We start from the raw sequence: 20,000 nt of genomic DNA, 5'->3' as shown, positions 1-20,000 counted from the left end.
GTGAGACACGATGAATGGACCCTGCCTGGGGTGAAGAGTGCTATCACACATTTGCTCAGCTCATTAAAGTCACTACACTCACACTAATGCTGTATATTCTGTATCTTTATTCAATATTTGCGCAATAGATATGTAGCAGATAACGTAGGTATGTTTAGGTGGATAGCTGATAGTTGATAAGGTTTCATATACTGTACTGAAACTCAAAGAGACTTTTAATAGGGTTAATGTTTTGGTGTGGATTTGTTGTAACAATTATGAGGAATGAAATGTGTCTATCACTTAAGATCGTTACCTTTCGAAGGATCATGAAAATTATGATGGTGAGGTATAAAAGGTATAACACCTGTGCAGGGCCCGCACCTGGCCGTGAGCGTGCCGCGGGTGGACCTGGGCCTGCTGCGTCAGGGTGACGAGGGCCGCTCCGCCTTCTCCATCTACAACCCCACCCAGCTGGAGGCCCGCTGGAGCCTGCGAGAGATGAAGAGGAACCACAAGGACCAGGACAACCAGGTGCAGCACAAACACACATGCACGCACGCACAAACACACGCACACATACACACACACACACATACATATACTCCCACATATTCACACACACAACAAACACACCCCTGTTACAGCAATGCACACACACACATACACTCACACATACTCACACACACCAAATACATGCCAGTTACAGCAATACACACACAGGCTGTAGTAGCTAAATTTTGCAACATTTAGAGTAACCTAGTATGGCAACTCATAACTCGTGGCTAATCTGATTTTCCCAAATGTACATGTTGAGAAGTCAAGCTTTAAGCCTAACAGATGGTTGTAATTATGTGTTGTGTTTCTGTAAACATTTGGGCCAAGTCCAGTGGTCTTAACCCTTGTGCCTGTGTGCTGTGTGTGTGTGTATGCATGTGTGATTGTGTGTGTGTGTGTGTGTGTGTGTGTGTGTGTGTGTGTGTGTGTGTGTGTGTGTGTGTGTGTGTGTGTGTGCATGTATGAGTGTGTGTGCATGTGTGTGTGTGTGTGTGTGTGTGTGTGTGTGTGTGTGTGTGTGTGTGTGTGTGTGTGCGTGCGTGTGTGTGTGTATGCATGTGTATGTGCTGTGTGTTATGTGTGTGTGTCAGGTGGAGCTGGACCCAGGCGCGGGCGTGCTGGCCCCACTGGCCTCCTGCCGGGTGGACGTGCGCTTCAGGGCCCGCCGCTGCCAGCTCTTCGAGAGCGTCCTGGAGCTGGCTGTGGAGAACGGGGCCGGATGGTGAGAGAGAGAGAGAGAGAGAGAGAGAGAGAGAGAGAGAGAGACAGAGAGAGAGAGAGAGAGACAAACAGACAGAGACAGGGAGAGAGAGAGAGAGAGAGAGAGAGAAACAGACAGAGACAGGGAAAGGAGAGAGAGAGAGAGAGAGAGAGAGAGAGAGAGAGAGAGAGTTGTGGGGCTGGGGGAGAGCTAGCTGGAGCTGAGCCACTGGTGTGGCCATGCACTGCTGCAGCTCCGTGGGCCTGAGGCCAACTCTCACACTAGCGCTCTGGCTCAGATGGGGGCTAGTGGTGGGGAAAGAATAACAACACAATCTGCTGGCTAAAGCAGGAGTACTGAAGACACCTCATCTTGCACAACTCCTAGATGAGTGTGAATGTGAAATATGGGCACACAAACTGTAAAATGGTGTGGTTGTATCTGTATAGGATGTACTCAATGGTGCAAAAGAGATCCTGGTTTTGTGTGTGTGTGTGTGTGTGTGTGTGTGTGTGTGTGTGTGTGTGTGTGTGTGTGTGTGTGTGTGTGTGTGTGTGTGTGTCTGTGTGTATGTGTGTCTGTCTTTCTGTCTGTCTTTCTGTCTCTCTGTGTATGTGTGTGTGTGTGTGTGTGTGCGTGTGTGTGTGTGTATGTTTCCATTTCCACATCTCCAGCCACCTCTTGGTTCAGGCGCATGTGCAGTCTCCACAGGTGTGCCTAGTGCACTGTAAGCTGCGTATACCTGAGCTGTACGTGGGACAGCCGTGGACTGGAACAGCCACTCTCTTCAACCAGACCCTGCTGCCGTCACACTTCACCTGGGGAAAGGTGAACCAGCACAAGAGCCAATACATTCCATTTCACAATGGCACCTAGCGATACGTAAATAAATAAATGAATAGAGGTGTCCATGGTAACAAAACAATGTGGTATCCAAGCAGAGAAAAGCACACAGTAATTCAATACCATGCATGATTCAGCAAATTGTTTGTTTGGTGCCAATGTGGTGTCTGAATTGATTGAGTAGCGCGAAGTTAAAACCTTATACATGTGATTGTGTGTCTTTTCTGTGCCACTGTTATCCCCATATACATGTACTTACAAAATGACCAACATGACGAAGCACTACAGAAAAAATCTTGTATCCGTTGCCTAAGTGAGCGAATTTCAAATACTTAAAATAAGTACAAATATGAGACACAAACACTGTAATGTGTTTTACTGATAAAGGCTTCCCAGACAAAGTTTCCCAGATTTGTTAAGAAGCTCTTAAGTGCTAAGAACTTCTTAGGATCGTTCTTAGAACGTTCTTAGAGCGCTCCTAAGAAGTTCTTAGCACTTAAGAGCTTCTTAACGGATCTGGGAAACGTGGACAATACAGGTAACCTTGAAGTGCAAAAGTATGGGCGTGGATCTCATCGTCTGTGATGAAGACGGCCATGATCCTGTTGTTGTCTCTCCACAGCTCCAGGGGAAGCAGGGCTCCCGCTGCTCAGCCAGCTTCACTCCCAGCTCTGGCACCCTGGGGGCCCACGAGAAACTGGACATCACCGTGTCCTTCACCTCGTACACAGACGCAAGTATCCCTCACTCTCAATCTCCCTCTCATCTCCAGAATGTCCAGCTATGAAATGACCAGTGCCTGGCAAAGACTCGTTGTGGTTTCTGTGTCCGGTATCTTGAGGGTTTGTGGTCCTTGTAATGTTCATGTTCACTGTAATGTAATGTGTGATGGGGTTGCTGTCTCCTCTGATGCAGGAGGAGCTCACTGAAGTGCTTGCCCCCTGTGAAGTGGAGGGAATGTCCCATCCTGTGGTGCTGGGTGTCTTTGGCAAGGCCAGGACCCTCAGTGTGTCTTACGCTCTACCCAATGCCGGGTAAGCTGTCTGTCTTCCTGTCTGTCTCTCTCATCTGGCTACTCTCATACTTTGTGTCAGTCAATCAAACAATTTGTAAGTCAAGCAAACAACCAACAAATCAACAAATTCACCAATAAACTACCAATCAATCAGACAATCAAACCATTGGTCAGTTAATCACCAGCCCACAACAACCCCATACGTATGTCTGTTTGTTCTACCTGTCAGCATGCCTACCTGTCTACTTATCTGTACGTCAGTGTCTGTGCATTAGAAATGACACTAATTCATGAGCTTTGGTTGTTATACTGAATGTCTGTTGTTGTTATGTTGATTGGTTGTTATTGTTGTTGACGTCTGCAGCACCACTAATTGGGGCCAGCCAGTGATGTTGGACTTTGGTAATGAGGTGCTCCTGGGAACACCTGTCTCCAGACAGCTGGTCATGACCAATCACACGGCTATTCCCGCCCCTTTTACCATGGAAGCTGAGTATTTCATTGGCCGCCCTCCTACGCCAAATATCAATGAATGTGAGCACAGGTAACAGTGACAAGCATTCCAACAGGCCTCTAATTGTGTTTTCAATACATTGCATTCCAAAAACACTTGCGTGTGAAACGGTGTATTTCAGAAGTGCGTATGTGAAAAGACCCCTGACCCACATCCAGGCAAAGAAGCTGAAGGAAAAGTCTCACGATGGTATGGGCTCCATTCATCATTTCTGCCTGCAATTTGTCCAGTTCATAAGTTATAACCAGTTGTGGCCGTAGGCACTGCTGTAGTTCAGTATAGTATAGTCAAGTCAAGTCAAGTCAAGTTTATGTATGTAGCGCATTTCATGCACAGAGGTCTTTCGATGTGCTTCACATAAACAAAAACCAAACAGTAATAGCAGATAAAAGCATAGATGGGCAAATAATAATAATAATAATGATAAAAAAGATCATAATAGAACATAAAAATCATCATAAATCAAGGTAAACTCATTTAACAATAAAGAATAATTAACAAGTTACAAGTTCAATTCTAGGATGTCTCTTGCAGAGTTTGTGAAGTGTCTTTTGAGTCATGGGAAGGGTGTGGCGCTGTTTGTCCAGCCCAGCACGGGGACTCTGGGGCCCCACGAAACGCTCACGGTGACCATCACAGCTTACACCAACATGTGGGGAGCCTACACAGACCTCCTCATCTGCAAGGTTGGGCCCATTCATTACACATCTGGAAGAAAAACAGAGTGCAGCTCCAATTAGCATCACAGCTTACACCAACACATGGAGGGGTTACACAGACCTCCCCATACGCAAGGTTAAAGATTCTAATCAGATATTTGGAATAATCTGGAAAAATAGCGTTTCACAGAAAAGACAAATAAAACACCACAGGATCTGCATACAGTAATGCCTCTTTATTCCTCTCTGGAGTTTGGAAGTGATGGTGGGATTTCATGTCAGTGTGATGGGGGCATATGAGTTGAACCGCACACTCACATGCATTCCTTTCTTGCATGTGTCACTAGTGGGCGGACATTTTTGTTCAGTTGCATTACAGGACGTTGGCGGCATCTCGTCCCTTCCCCTGCATGGTTTTTGTCATTGCGATGGCAGCACTCTGTTTATTTTCAACCGTAGTACTTCACTGTTTTGATCACAGCCACATGTCCTGTGTGCACGGCACCTTAAAGCTCTTCCTGGTGACTAGGCTGGGGAGCTGGAGCCGACCTGCATCCCTGTCCAGATGGGGGTGAGAGGCTGTCCTCTGTACTTCCAGATGTCAGGGCCTCAGTCAGACAACCAGAACCAGGGACCTATCATACGGTAAGCTGACTGAACCGGCACCAATTACGCCAGTCTTTGACATAGGTCCAGTATGACATTACACAAGGGCAAACTGTGTGTAGACACAGTATAAGACGTAATTGGACCTGTGAAAATGGCATGGCTTTTGTGCTTGGGTCCAGGTTGACCTGATAAACTAGACATGTACAAGACTGATGTGGGGTGTGTCCTACTCTACAGATTTGGGAGCCATGTGTCGGGGGGGGACACCATCTCACGCTCGTTGCGCTTGAACAACACCAGCCCGTATGGTAAGACCTGCCTGTGTTGGGTAATTTAGCACCATGATAAATATATTTAGAATGATAGAGCATAGTTTAGTGATGCAGGTGAAAGTGACATGCCTAATGACTGTAAAAAAAAAGTTTTTTTGTTTTGCTATTTTTAGCTGCTTTTTAGTCTAGTAGAGTACTTTAGATTTATTGCGAATGTTATCAGTAATTGATTTGATGTTTTCTTATGTATGATCAGTTGTGTCGTTTAGTGTGTGACATCTAAATGATGTGTATTACATCAGACAATTGTAAAACATGTGGGTACACATTGATTGATCTTTATATTTCAGAAATATACATGATGGTGTACCTACAGTTATAAAGTTGTCAGAGTTGTTATAGAGGGTTTGTTATCATCCCGTGGGACCAGGGTGGCTGTAAGTTGTCTCCCTCCCGTCAGATATCCGTCTGGACTGGGAGACGTATAACCGCACGCAGGGCGACCGTAAGATGGTGGATCTGCTGGTGGCGTATGGAGAGCCCTTCCCCCTGAAGGACCGGGACGGGAACGAGGTGGTGGGACAGTCTCCCTCCTCCGGCGACAGCCTCCCTCCGCCCTGGGGCCAGAGCTGCACGGCCAGCACGGAGGAGACCTGCTCCTCCCCGAGGACCTGCTCCGTGAGTGGTGACGCCCGCACACACACTGGTTCTCAGAATCGCAGAGGAAGTTTTTACCGTTACGTGTAAATGTCAGACTTCCTCTTGTCTGTCAGGAGGAAGCTCTTGTGCTCTGTTGTGTTCTCTGTGCTCTGTTGTCTCAACAAATCTCACAAAATTGCCATTTATCTCATGGAGTGAACTGAATGTATCCAACTTCATGCTACGGAAATTGTATTTGACACGCCGCCTTTTAGTCATGATGCCAGTTATTATGTGCCAGTCCAAATACCTAGTGCAGGACTTTATACAACACAATACCTACATTCCTCTTCACAACTGACATTGACATCTTGACAGTAGGGGCATCCAGGTGGTCTTCTGGTGTTTTCCACATGGTGTTTTGTGAACCTGGTCCTGTGTGACTGACAGGGGGACGGAGAGAGATCAGAGGAGCTGGAGGAGGACGAGGAGGAGGAGGAGAGGATGTCTCTGGACCTCAAAGCTCCGCAGAGGAAGCTCTTCACGGTGCTCATCAGGCCGCATGAGGGCAACCCCTCTGATTACCCATACTGCATCACTCCACAACAGATAGTATGTATCTCCGACAACTCAGCACTGAACTGACACTGACACCCAAGGAGGGAAACAGACTCCTAGGGCGCCTCTCATTCGTCTTTTTATATATCCTCCCCTTCCTTCCACGGTCCTCGTTCCCACTGATCTAGATGAAGAATGATGGGGCGGCGACAATGGGATAGTCTATTCAGTGTTCTTTATAGATCAGTGGGAATGAGCCTGGAGGACCGAGGATTAAGGATCGAGGAGAGAGGTTGAGAATGGGCCCTAGGAACCATAGGAAATGAGGACACTGAGATACATTGCCATCGTGTCGTTCCAGGTGGTGCCAGCAGGAGGCAGTAGCACCATGCATGTGTCCTTCACCCCTCTGACGCTCTCTGGGCCGTCCAGCAATGCCAGGTGTGAGGGCTTCGCTCTGGGCTTCATGAGTCTGGACTCCAAGGTAGCACACACTCACACACACACACACACACACACACACACACACACACACACACACACACACACACACACACACACACACACGTACTACACACACACACTCTCACACCATCTGCTGCTGCCAGCACCTGTCTCAACTCTCACCTCATGCATTTGCCTGTCCTGAGACATGTACTAGTGGGAATTCCTGGTTTGGAGAGGAAGTTGAGAGTGGCTAGTTGTTTTTGTCAGACACCCTAATTTGTCGGTTGGTGTTATTCTTGAGCTCTTTGTTTGCATGAAATCATAAAACCTAGTGAAAAAAAAAAAAAAGTATGGTAGTACTTTACTGAGGCACAAGTTGTGTACCATGGAGACCCACTGCCCTTACTGTTACTGACCAATAGAGATGAACAAAGTGCTCTTTTTAAGCTTTTGTCCTGTCTTGGTTTAGCTGGCGGCGTGTATCCCTGGAAAGGTGGAGCGGCCGCAGGGACACGAGGTGGACCCTCTGCACCTGGAGCTCCACGCCTCCGTCAGGCCGGCCATGTGAGGGACTGGACTAGACTGGGCCAGACGCCGCCCTTGTTATCCGTGTTATGCAAATGCTCTGTTCTCCTTGGGCCCTGTTTCTGGTTGCATGAAATTGGCAGTCTGGCATTGACAGTAATTTGGGAGTTTGGAATTGATCTTGCGAATGAGAATGAGATTTGAGAGTGACTTTGTTTGACTATGTTTTGTTATTCCTAACAACGCATATATTTTCTTGTGTTTTGCTGCTCTCAGCAGCAAGTCTTTGATGCATCGCTGTACTAATTTAATGGATTCTGTCACTCAATTTGGATCTCTCCTCCTGTGTGTGTGTGTGTTTGAGTGTGTGAGTGTGTATTTGTGGGTATGTGTGTGTGCATGGTTTATGGTTTTGTGTGTTTGTATGGTTGTATTAATTTGTATTGTGTATATGTGTGTTCTTTGTGTGCTGCGTGTGTGTGTGTGTGTGTGTGTGTGTGTGTGTGTGTCTGTGTGTGTGTGTGTGTGTAGTCTCTCTGTGCAGATGGATGAGGACGAGGATGTGCTGGTGTTCCAGACCGTGGCGAGCGATTTGATAGAAGAAGACCCCAAAGAGGCGGTGCGTTTGATAGGGGTGCCAGTGGAGAAACCACCTCAAAAGAAAACCCTCTTTTGGTCTGAAGCACCAACGCTTCCACTGCTATCAGCCTAAAATCAAACGCACACATCGCCGCAGATTAATGTCACCACAGATCTGGCTAGATGAAAAAAGATAAAATGCCCTTTGAGGACGCCCATCACAAAATGGAAACTGGTCGGCGATATGCAGCTGGAATATGAAAGCTGTTCATCTTGCCCCAGAGATAAGTTATCGAGCACTGAAGTCAGTTAATGAAAAATTCAACCCGCTACTTAACTAATGGGCGTGAGTATATCATAGATGGATAGATGTGTGTGGCTGCCCAGGGGGCAATTAAGTTTGTTTTATCAAGTAAAGGTGTTTTAACATGATGCCTTACATGAATGCCGAATGAGATTTTTCCCTGACCACTTAGATCCATCGATCAAAGAACACTTGCAACGTTAACATGAAAACACACACCTGAGAGGCACCACCTGTCTGCATCTGACTGGATCGGGGTTTTTTGGGATTTTTTAAAATATTTATTTAATTTTTTTGCTTTCTCTGCCTCAGCTCACAGTGAAGCAGGAGGCGGTGGTGGTGCGGTCGCTGAGACTGAGGAACACCACGGAGATGGCCCTGGCCTTCCGGCTGAGCGCCCAGCCACCTTTCGCCGTACTGCAGCCGCAGATCCAGACGCAGACGCAGCCTCCGGGCCGGGGCCGGGCCTCCACCGGACACAGCCATGACCGCAGCCACAGCTCCGCCGAGAGCCAGCCACTGCTTCTGCGGCCTCAGGACAACATGCAGGTGTGGTGTGGTGGGCAGCTACTGAGGGGTGGGACTTGTGGGCCTTTCAGATACAGTGTGATATCAGAATCAGAATCAGAATCAGCTTTATTGGCCAGGTTTGCGTAAACAAACAAGGAATTTGACTCATTCATCACGGTTAATCTTCGCTCTCAAGTACAACACACAAGAATAGAATAAGGGCATAGGAATATGTATAAGAATAAATACAGTATGTACATTCACAAATAAATAGATGTTATGAGTGGGATAGGGTAATATCGGCTCTGCTGTGCTCCAAATCCCATTATGGCTTGTGCCATGTTTGCTGCTTGTGTCGAGCAAAGCTCTGGCCAGTGCAGCGACAATCATTCTGTATCTGTATCCATTTTTATTGAATAGCTATTGTAAGCTTGTAGTTTCCCATATATGGATTGAACCTAGTCCCAGCCTCAAAGTCTTTATTAAGGGAGATTTTCACTGAAGCTCTCTTAGACTAGGACTAGGTTCCATCCTTCTCTCCATGGCCAACCTGCCCTAGAACTGTGGTCAAGCACTACTTTGGTGTCCATAATTACTTTGAACCTGCCCAAGGCCCTAAGCCCAACCCTAACAATGGTTTTATGAACGTTTTTTTCCGTTGGGTTTGATTGGTAGGTGAAAGTGGCATTCCACAGCTCGCTGTCTCTCCTGGCCTATCGGGAGAGGCCATGCGAGGAGCTCCCGCCCGGCGTGTCTGTGCTGCGAGGCGACTCGGGAGAGACCCAGCTGCAGTTCCAGCAGAACCTTGTGGTGGAGTACAGCAACAACAGCCAGCAGGTCTGTCCCATCACACACACACACACACACACACTCACTCACTCACTCATTCAGTGTGTCCTCTTAGAGTTGGTCACTACACCAATGTACTAGGCACGTCTCATAGTTTTCATAAGAACTTTTGTGTTATGTTTTATACTGTATGTTGTGTGGATTTACAAGTAGGCTTGAACATGTAATAATTTAAGCCAAGATGAGGGCATTGCAATGCAGCAGTGGAAGACTATCCAACTAAATATTACACTCCAGCCATTTAACAGATGTTTATATTTATAGCAAGTGAGACATTTAACCTTTCCAGAAATCCTACAGGCAATCAGCCCATTTCTTTGAACTTTTACTGTGTGCGTCACATGTATGTACAGTATAGGATATTTATAGTGACCTAACCTGCCTCTGACTGGCTCACCCACTGTTACTGCATCTGTTCCCCTCTGCGCAGGCCGTGCCCCTGGTGGCCTGTCTGTCCGTGCCCTCGCTGCATGTGTCCAGCAGCAGGGTGGACTTTGGGACGTGCTATGCGGGACACACTCAGGTGCAGGAGCTGCACCTCAACACCAGAGGAAGCTCCCGCTGCTACTGGAGCGCAGCCATAGGTGAACCAAAGGGCATCATGGGAAAGAGAGTTCCGGCACAGTGCTGCCGTCCTGCAAGCTGCAGAGAAATGTGAACGATAGCGCTATGGGAGAATCACTGCGCTACAAACAGCTGTTCAGATATGAGTGTTATTATTAGCTTACAATCACCTCAAGCACCACAATCCCCGCATGCAAACATAACATAAAACATGCCAGTGGTGTGAGTAACTTTCATTAGAATGAGATATTCAGAGAAGAAGGAAGATGATATTTGTGTTGTTCCATTTGTGTTGTTCCTCTGTCCTTTCAATCATAAGTACATAAGTACAGTACTGAGTACTGCGGGTGCAGTTTAAACATACAGTACCACAGTGTAACGTGCAGAAAGCATCACTACGCGTGGCATGGTAAGGTAGAGCCTGTTAGTGATCCGTGGACTCTGTGACTGCAGAATTTGACGGTGGGAGCGGCGCGTTCCGACTGCACCCAGACAGAGGAGCGCTGCGGCCCCCAGAGAACCCGCAGGTCTTACAGCTCAGCTTCACGCCCAGGTACCCCACTTCTCACCTCTCACTCACTACAACACCACCTCCACGTAGCACTGAGCTCTTCCCATTACCGCTGTGTAAAGATGGGGGGGACAACCTCTACTCTCATTTCATGGTGCATTGCTTCCAGTTAGACGTAGGATCATGAAATGTCGGTCCTGTGAATCCATTATGTTCTTTGCCGTTATATCTGTCTACTCTAAAGCTAAACGAATAAGGAATGCTTGCAATCACTTCAGTCTCCGTGGATGAGTGTGTTACACACACATCCATGTATCCCATAATGAGCCAGAGCACTAAAGCGGGGGCCTGTTTCCCACAGCAACCCGGAGGAGTACGCGGCCACGGTGACGGTGCGGGGGATGCTGGGGGAGCCGCCGCTCATCCTGCAGGTGCAGGGACGGGGCTCGCACGACGAGAGATACATGAAGTAGCCCAGCTGACCACTGCTGCTGCCGCTGCCGGAGAGCACCCGTCCAGAGGATACTCAGCGCGGCACAGATAGTATTGATTTATTTTGATGTCTGGATGCATAAAGCAGCACAAATCGATTTGGCCTGAGACTCTCCATGAGCCCTATTCAGTATGCATTTCCCGATCAATAGTTTGTGCCTCGGATTACAGTAGCAGGTGTGGTACAGTGCCTTTTCATTTCTTGTGTGTATGGCGTACGCACTTACATCAGAATATTGTACAAACAGATAACAGATAAAAGTCTCTTAATAACAGCTGAAGATTTATTACATATTGAAAAAAATTACATCTATTTGTTTTATTATTAGTCATGATTTGTATAAAATTAACGAACATAATCTAGATCAATAAGATTGAAATTAACTGCAACGTGTAACAGTTATTTAGGACAAATAAAAGACATTGGCTGGGCCAGCGATCTGCCTGCCTTCCATGTTTCTTTTCCTGGCAGGCATCGAGGCTGGAACGCTACAGATGCGTGAAACTCAAAACCATTCCATCTGGACGTTAAGAGATGCTCGTAGCCAAGGCAAATGACACAAACTCACTTCCCATAACAATTCAGTCTCATTCGGTGGATTTGATGTCTGAAATCATCTCTGAATTTGTTAGCATATCTAATAAGTCATATTTATCCAGTTTAGTCATGCACATCTTTGATATTAATGACTTACAAGTGAAGGCACTTTAAGTGAATGCTGCTTTCCAAAGCATTTAACATCTGAAAGGTTTTTTACGTCATCTGTTAAATGCATTTACAGAATCAATCATGGTTCATTTCCATATTACAGTGAACTGCATCATGTCAAATTTTCTTGACATTGCCTGGAAGATGTACCTCCATAGCAACATCCAAATCTATGCTAGTGTTAATGCAGGCGTATTGAAGGCGTAGCCACAAAAGTGTGCTGTGACTGTATAATCACAATTGCTCAGTCTTTCCGTAGTGGACGCGTCCAGCTCCTAGGGTGCTGGCCATCATGGTCCAGGATATTCAAAGACGGCAGCTGCCCCCATCCCTGTGCCGATACACATGGACACAACACCATAGCCCCTGAAAGAGGACACACAAGGTCATCAAACAGCTCTCCTGATCTGTCAGAATTTATACAACGTTAGTCAAATTCCATTCACAAATCATAGTTGTTATATAACAGTCATGTGTTGTCATTGAACAGGTGCTCCCATGCAAATGACTAATGTCATAAAATGTTGAACGTAGGAGCTACAAGCATTTAGGGTTCTCTGGGTTGTCCCCACATAACAGCTGATGAAAGCAAGCAAGCAAGGCTCTTTGGAGAACACCTTCAAAGGTTCTGTTGTTATCATCACAGCATTTCTCTGAATTTATGCAGGGAATTCATGTGGAAACTTTAAACAGTGAGAGAGTCCATAAAGTAACATTCACTACAGTCATTTTTGGTGTATTAGCCACATTGTGTATAAGCCACAGGACAGTGTCTCATGCAAGTTAAAATAACCAAAACCATATTAATAACATTTTACCGCCCCCGTGTATTAACCTCATACTGTAGCTGAAGGAAATTTAGCAAAATCAATGTACAAGCCGCGGCTAATAGTTGGGAAATTACGGTACAGACTACTTGGGCTGAGAGAACAACCCGGTCTAAGTGGAGAGTGACCAGCGGCTGTGACCAGCAGTGTCTCACCTGCGGCCCCTGCGTTTGAGCTCGTTCAGCAGGGTGACCACCTGACGGGCCCCCGTGCAACCCAGCGGGTGGCCAAGGGCGATGGCCCCTCCGTTAGGGTTCACCTTCTCCAGGGGAATGCCCAGCTTCTCCACACAGTACACCGCCTGGAGCAGCACACGGTAGACACACACACAGGGCTTTGAACGACAACGACGTGGTACCACTTGTACTCTACCACCAGAAGTTTTGTTGTTTGAATTGGAATAAAATGGATGCAAGGATTGCTGGTCCGGTCCGATGGTACAGATGACGCGCACACACACACACACACACACACACACACACACACACACACGCGCTCGCGCGCGCGCGAACAAATACACACAGTCATCTGAAACTTTTTAGCAATGTCTTACCTGACTTGCAAATGCTTCATTAATCTCATACACATCAATATCAGCCACTGTCAAACCTAAGAGAGAATGAATAACAAAATTGATTAACATTTGCAAACATCTGCATACTGTTGCAAAAATGGAACATTTCTACTTGTGCAGCTGACCTAAAAATGAAAAAGAATAAAAAAGATGAATTGTTCTTCAATGGTGTCCTAAATCTAGTCAGTGAAGAGGTGATTTTTCATTTTCCGAATCTGATGAGGCATTGTCTGCTCATTCCAAATGACCACATTAACTTAAAGGGCTGTGTGTCAAATTCTGTTTCAATTGTCTAGAATGGACCAGTATGGACACCGGTGCTGACATTCGATTACTTAGACCCCATTTTTCTCAATACACGCCGCACCCCGCACACCAGCATCAAACTCTGCCACCACCTGCGCTGGTGTGCGGGGTCATATTGAGAACAATGATGTCTCAGTCATCCAATGTCAAAAGCGGAGTGCACTGCACTCATGTCACTGCCGATGTCCACAGCGCTTTACGTTTGTGACGGGAGTCTGCTATTGACTCGTGCTGTATTCAATCCAGTGGCACACCAGGTATGGAGTGGTATGATAAGAGAGACAGCCTGCTGCTGGCTAGCAACAAAGAGCATAGGCATTTTGTACATCGTGTCAAAACATTATCTTGTTTCTTTACATTCTGATGCTTTTAGGAAGGTTTTAACTAAATATAAAACATTTTAGGACAGAAATCCACTGTGTTATGTACAGACAAGGACCCGGAGGTCTGTGTTCACCTGCTTGTTCCAAGGCAGCTGGGATGGCATAGGCAGGTCCGATGCCCATCACGTCTGGGGGCACCCCCAACACGGCACTGGCCCGGAGGACCCCCAACACGGGCAGGCCCAGGGCCTCCACAGCTGAACGCCGCCCCACCAACACCGCGGCTGCGCCGTCACTCACCTGGCTGGCGTTACCTGTCGTAGTCGGAACAGAGAGGGTTAAAGCGGAGCGGTCAATAATTAAGGATCTTTGGTCGGAATCAGCAATTATTTGATCAGGTCCAAGGCTAACATCTCAGAACCAATGCAGGACAATATGCACTGTAGTGAACAAAAAGCTACATGGTATGCCTTTAATGGGAAGGCCATGAGCAGGTCACACTGACCAGCGGTGGTGCTCCCATCGGGTTTGAACGCAGGTCGGAGTTTGGCCAGCCCCTCCAGCGTGGTGCCCGGCCGGACGCCATCGTCCTTGGTGACCGTGACGGTGCGCTCTGATCCGCTGTCGTCCACAAACTTGGTGGCGACCGGCACAATCTCTGAATCAAACAAACCTTGCTTTTGGGCCGCCGCAGCCCTGTTTGATAACGGAAAAGAGTCAGTGTTTCATCTCAGGGAACATTATTACTGCAGACTCACAACAATGTTCTCCCATATAAAAAAAAACAACACCCATAAAAGTCTGCAGAGTGTAGAAACATTTCTCTGGTATGCTTGACTGAAGAGTTTATTAGTGTCTATTAAATGGTCGCCTTACTTTTGCTGAGAGCTGAGGGCAAAGGCATCTTGTTTCTCTCTAGTGATGCCAAACCGCTCTGCTACATTCTCCGAAGTAATTCTGCAAAAAATGTGCACCAACAATGACCAGTTTAAGGACTTTAATTATTAGTAAAATAATACTCACTATTACATTTGCATGTCACAAGGAGTATGGTTTTAGATATCTATGTGAGGTGAGTTTTGTAGGCAAAGCAGGCTAACATTACAGTAAGAATGCTGTCAATCCAGCCTCTCTACAGTACAGTATGTAACAATCTCTGTCCAGCAACATTTTGTTCTTCTTCAAAAATGTGTGCTAGAAAAATACTGTATGTGCTTTCCAAACAGCTTATGCTTGCCTTTTTTTTTCAGTACATTTAGATACTGTATCTGAAAAAAAGTCCTTGCGCTGAATATTGATTTTTCCTCTTGGAGATCCCACAGAAGAACAATGAGCAGTTTCTGTGCCCTTACCCCATAGGGACGATGCAGTCACGAGCCTTTTCATTGTCCATGAGCCTAGAACTCACGTCTCCAGGATTCCCAACAGAACGCAGGGACATGCTCTCCATGCTGCACACAAACAAGCCAGGAGGAGTCAGGGATTCGGAGAAAATATGATCAAGTGAATGAAAGCAGTGGCCAGGGGTCTTGAAATCTTAAATTATGTGACTGCTAATATGTCACTGACTGAACATAATGGTGTTTTTTCGCAAGGTGGTGGTTTGGCTTTTCTTATAATATACTGGAGAAAACATACCCACACGCAAGCCCCAAGTCATAAGATCCATTTCGAATTCCTCCTGTTAATTGAACGTAATAGGAATGCATAGTTCTTTGTTTAAATTTTTCTCAGAGGAAAAATGTCAAAAATAAAAACTCAATTTGAATTTTTGAAAATAGTCCCACCAGCAATATTGAACAGTGCCTGAAGTCCAGATGAGCACTGTCTGTTTACAGTGTAGACTGACACAGTCTCGGGGATCCCACTTAAAAGAAGAATTAAATAGATATCAGACATCGTGTCACTTCACACAGTGGTGGTGTGCTTGTACTCGTAGCCTAGCAAATTCTTACCTCAGAAACTGGGCTATCCTCGCAACTAGCGCACCTGCTCCAGGCTGCAATACATTCCCTTAATGGAACATAGAGTCAAATACATCAGTTCAAGGCATCACAAAATAGCCCTAGGGTACTATAGTGTGTGTAGTCGTCTGTCTCACCTACACATATGTCTCCCAATCTGCCCGGTGACAACTCGACATCCTTTAAGACAGCTGTCATGACCGTGCTGAGGAGCTCGTCTGGAGTTGTATCCTGAAACAGTCAACCCATAAAGCACCATTCATTGACGCAGGTAACAATACAGGCTCCTGGTTCCTTCAATGCCCATTACATGTTCTTACAGGGTCGTGCATCATTCCCTCAGTTTGCCTTGAGTTCGGAGAAATACGGATTTCAATGAAGCCCATGACTAGGACTTCCTGCTTTCAATGACGTAAAATGATGATTTTTACATCATTGAAAGCAGGAAGTCCAACATTGAAATCCGTATTTCTCCCATCTCAAGGCAAACTGAGGGAATGACGCACGACCATTCAAAAACATGACTGGTCTTCTAAAGATACAAAGCTTAATGCTAATCGGTGAAGTGTCCCTTTAAGTACCTACAGTACAAGTAATTAACAGTTATATGTTTGGAAATGAACCTTCACAGCAGCTGTTTTGACATGAAATATAGTAGGCCCAGGTGTTATTGTGACATTGATAAAGTTTCTGTTTCTGCTACACTTTACTAAACACACTTCATTAACAATCAGCACCTGTGCTTGCCCTACTATTTCGTGTACAAATGGACGCTGAATGGCAACAATGTATCAATATGCAGCCTAGGCCAACAATGTTACTAGATAAGTGGGAATTACTGTAGCTATAGGCTACTGGCGTGTCAGCAGGTCCAGTGTGATTACTTTGTTATAGCAGTGTAATTAGGACACCTAATGTAAAGTTGGACTGTAAAGATGGCTTCTGTATTTTACTCACTATGCATCATTTTATCACATGCCTGCAGAAATGCAATAGCCGTCAATAACTGTTTGTTCTGTAGCCATGATATGAGTCAGAATAGAAGGACATTCAACGGCAACACTAACAACATGGCTAGCACTATAGGTGGTTAATGCAATCCACCATAGCGTGTCTTACCTTGAATGACCCTCGTTTTGCTCTTCCTATTGCTGTGCGCAATCCATGAACCACAACAATGTCGTCTTGATTAGCGATCGACACCGCGCACGGTGATAGCTCAAGCGCTGGCTGACCAATTAGCTCTTTAGATGAAGAAAGATGCCCCGAAACAACTCTAACTCTCTCCATGACTACCAGGCAATAAGTAAATCTGGGAGGCTACAAGAAATAACCCTTCAGTAGTACAACAACAGAAACACGGGTAGGCCCCTAGGAATTTATCCTCGGTGATCTTTAACCAGCCTGGCAGAAAACTATTGAACTTTGATGCACTTGCCACTTGACACTTCCGTATTTCCCAGACAGACAATGGAAAGAGTATAGGGACAAAAATATAATGGTAACGCGTTTGTGTAATTGGAAGCAACAGCCCTTATTAGCCGAACTATCACTCTGCATCAGTCAATGCAAAAGTGGAAAATAAATGTAGGACATTCCAGGAAAAGCCGATGACTAGCCATCGCAACAACAAAAAATCCTGTTTATGAACTTAGACATTATGAATATACTAACTATACACTACAGCCTTGCGTATGCGCAACATGCAGGAATAATCTGCTACAGGATTTAACTCCCTTAGCCTATCAGATACCGGACAAATCAAAGCCTAGACTTAGACTATATATGTTTTGAATGATGTTTGAAAAGCGTTTAACTCCAACCGATGTTCTGTCTCTATCTATGTGCTTCACTACACTAGCCTACTGGATGAACACGCACTGAAGGGACTGTCCTTTGGAGGGCAGCAAAATCTACTTGGTTTATGGAGCCGACTGGAGCCTACCTTCCAGCGTCATCATTTCCTGAACCTCACGTTATTGCTGACATCAGAACCGATGCTCTTGGAAAAACTCAGTTCTGTGTGAGCGCAGCCGAGCGAAGACGAGAAACTTTCTCTCTAACGGAGTCGTTATAGTTCTGCAACGCTCAGATTGCTACGGTCGTTTTGTTTGGATCATTGAGTTTTCGAGACTGAAAATAGCATACTCCATATCCATGTCGTCGCGTTCGGACTTTTAGTGGACATATCTACCTTTACGCACGCAGTCTCTCAACTGTAGGGTATGCAGTTTCCGGATCTTCCCGTTTGAGCGTCGATTTTGGAGATCAGTTGGACTTTTCCATTGGCCTTTATTCTTTTGTGATTTGATTTTTTCGACCGACACCTGGCATTTTCTTTAAGTGTTAACGGTATGATGGAGACACGCAGGTAACAAGGTGAGTTTTGACCATGCATTATTGTCAGTTATCGTAATGTTTAGGTGTCAACGCAAAGAAGAAACACAAGGAAAGCTATTTAGTGTGCATTGGTTACACTAATAATGTTATGCACAACCTGTCATTTGTGCGCATGAAGAGGCCACTGATTGTTTTATGTACAGATATCGATAATATTATTATAGATAATAAAAGCCCATATAATGATAATAGATCTGTATTGACTATAATATGCGTCTCCATTCTCCATTCGATTAATCGTCGTCACGACTGGCAGAGCATAGTTTTACGTAGAATACAGCAAAACTTTCAGCTCAACGCATGATTTATCTGCACTCAGTGTACTCCTTAAATGCATAACAAATGCACTACTATTATTTCAAGCTTATTTGGCGCGCGCGCGCGTGTATACGAAGCAGTCAAAATGTATCAGATGCAATTCCAAGTTTTAAGTGTGAGTAATGGAAAGGGGCAGGAAACAAACCCATGCTTATGACGCACATCATCCACACAAGCCCAAATCATAGTCAAAAGATTTATTGACCTTATTATAAGAGCCACAAGTGGTCAGAGCAGCCATGTTCGTTCTAACCATAGAGCCCCAAATGTCCCTCTCCTGCATAGTGCTTTTGTCAACTCAGTCACAGGAAATGGGTTGCTTCTATTGTATTCCAGGCCTGCAAATCCCAGTCGAATGACTGCATTTATAGTGCATTCATTCACTGGTAATAAAAGACATAAAGTTGATGCAACAGTCATTATATTACTATTATTTTATTGAATCTAATACCATGGCACTAACATGCAATCCATATGCCCTCAAATAGCACATTTTATTGATTGTGCAGTACATTTCCAGACCTTCTTTCCAGTTGTTATAAACAGCTACATGTAACTGTTAAATGCATGTTCTAACATCATCAAGTCATGCGCCATTGCACCTATCAATGTGTTTTGTCCCTGTGTGTGAATCTCCTTCTGAGAGCTCTTCTCTGAACTTTCGCAATTGCTTGCGGATCCAAAGGAAGTCTTTCTTGGGCCACTCGGTTCACCTAGGTGCTATGCAGTTGATGACCCAGGCCTAGGTGTGTGCCTGTCAGCCCTGGGTTGGGCGAGACAGAACCAGGTCGGGCCAGTCAGTGCAGGGGCCAGGCCAGGCGGAGAAGGGGCAGAGCAGGGCCTCACAAGACAGGAATAGGAACAGGGCCTTGGCAGCGAAGGAGGGGAAAGTCAAACTGTCAAGTAGAAAACACCCAAAAGATAGGCGCGGCCTCCGCTACGAGCCCGATGGGCCCTGAGGCCGATAACGGTGTCAGAGAGAGAGAGAGAGAGAGAGAGCGTGGACTGCCAGCAAGGGACGGGAAGCAGAAGTGGTTTCTCATTTCGTTACGCCGGGCCAGATCAATTGAAATGGTTTGACCCCAGAGTTTATCGCTCCGCCTGCAGGCATTTCTGAAGGCCTCTCAGGGCCCGATCCGGCCCGCTCACTGTTTGGACAGACAGTTGCCCAAGGATGGTGTCTTCAGAGGTGAAAAGGCTGGGCTTTCAGACTGTCTCGTGTGCCTCAGCAAGCAGGTCCTGACTGTTATTGTCATGAAGGTCACAGACAAGCAATCAAGTTTATCACGTCTGCTATCGGGGTAGATACCTGATCATCTGAGGTAATCATAATTTAAAAATGGCCTCAATTCCACGAATATTTTTGATATCTTTCCTTCTGACGTGTCAACTTATTTAGCTTGAACATTCCACTGTATTTTAGATCTGGTTTTCAGAACTATCACTTGCCCT

The 20,000-nt window shown here is 45.9% G+C and overlaps 3 protein-coding genes across 3 annotated transcripts in view; 2 read left to right on the top strand and 1 right to left on the bottom strand.

Annotated features, from left to right (window-relative positions):
• dlec1 (DLEC1 cilia and flagella associated protein) overlaps positions 1-11,398 on the top strand; it is a 24,975-nt gene extending 13,577 nt beyond the window's left edge. The window contains exons 19-38 of the mRNA XM_062521985.1: positions 355-513; positions 1,128-1,258; positions 1,912-2,065; positions 2,703-2,813; positions 2,996-3,114; positions 3,460-3,639; positions 3,731-3,798; positions 4,144-4,295; positions 4,798-4,913; positions 5,115-5,185; positions 5,610-5,827; positions 6,239-6,400; positions 6,708-6,830; positions 7,263-7,357; positions 7,850-7,937; positions 8,514-8,750; positions 9,387-9,548; positions 9,991-10,144; positions 10,578-10,677; positions 10,997-11,398. Coding sequence (XP_062377969.1) covers positions 355-513; positions 1,128-1,258; positions 1,912-2,065; positions 2,703-2,813; positions 2,996-3,114; positions 3,460-3,639; positions 3,731-3,798; positions 4,144-4,295; positions 4,798-4,913; positions 5,115-5,185; positions 5,610-5,827; positions 6,239-6,400; positions 6,708-6,830; positions 7,263-7,357; positions 7,850-7,937; positions 8,514-8,750; positions 9,387-9,548; positions 9,991-10,144; positions 10,578-10,677; positions 10,997-11,108 — 2,712 coding nt within the window. The 3' untranslated portion in view covers positions 11,109-11,398. The remainder of the gene's footprint in view (positions 1-354; positions 514-1,127; positions 1,259-1,911; positions 2,066-2,702; positions 2,814-2,995; positions 3,115-3,459; positions 3,640-3,730; positions 3,799-4,143; positions 4,296-4,797; positions 4,914-5,114; positions 5,186-5,609; positions 5,828-6,238; positions 6,401-6,707; positions 6,831-7,262; positions 7,358-7,849; positions 7,938-8,513; positions 8,751-9,386; positions 9,549-9,990; positions 10,145-10,577; positions 10,678-10,996) is intronic.
• On the bottom strand, positions 11,392-17,288 carry acaa1 (acetyl-CoA acyltransferase 1). The gene is made up of 12 exons (XM_062521986.1): positions 16,950-17,288; positions 15,968-16,061; positions 15,822-15,879; positions 15,654-15,733; positions 15,505-15,547; positions 15,219-15,317; positions 14,743-14,823; positions 14,372-14,562; positions 14,001-14,180; positions 13,217-13,272; positions 12,819-12,964; positions 11,392-12,202 (listed from the first exon to the last, which is right to left on the bottom strand). Exons 1-12 carry the CDS (start codon positions 17,118-17,120, stop codon positions 12,127-12,129), a joined length of 1,275 nt encoding a protein of 424 aa, XP_062377970.1. The 5' UTR covers positions 17,121-17,288; the 3' UTR covers positions 11,392-12,126.
• A 542-nt stretch (positions 17,289-17,830) lies between these two features.
• The window catches only part of map3k22 (mitogen-activated protein kinase kinase kinase 22), a 52,859-nt gene continuing 50,689 nt past the window's right edge, over positions 17,831-20,000 (top strand). The window contains exon 1 of the mRNA XM_062521984.1: positions 17,831-18,209. The gene's annotated coding sequence lies outside the window, so the exon portion shown is untranslated. The remainder of the gene's footprint in view (positions 18,210-20,000) is intronic.

This window comes from Sardina pilchardus, chromosome 19, assembly GCF_963854185.1.
Source record: "Sardina pilchardus chromosome 19, fSarPil1.1, whole genome shotgun sequence".
NCBI lineage: Eukaryota > Metazoa > Chordata > Actinopteri > Clupeiformes > Clupeidae > Sardina > Sardina pilchardus.
Note: the sequence above shows the minus strand (reverse complement) of the source record. Positions and strands in the feature narration are given on the sequence as shown.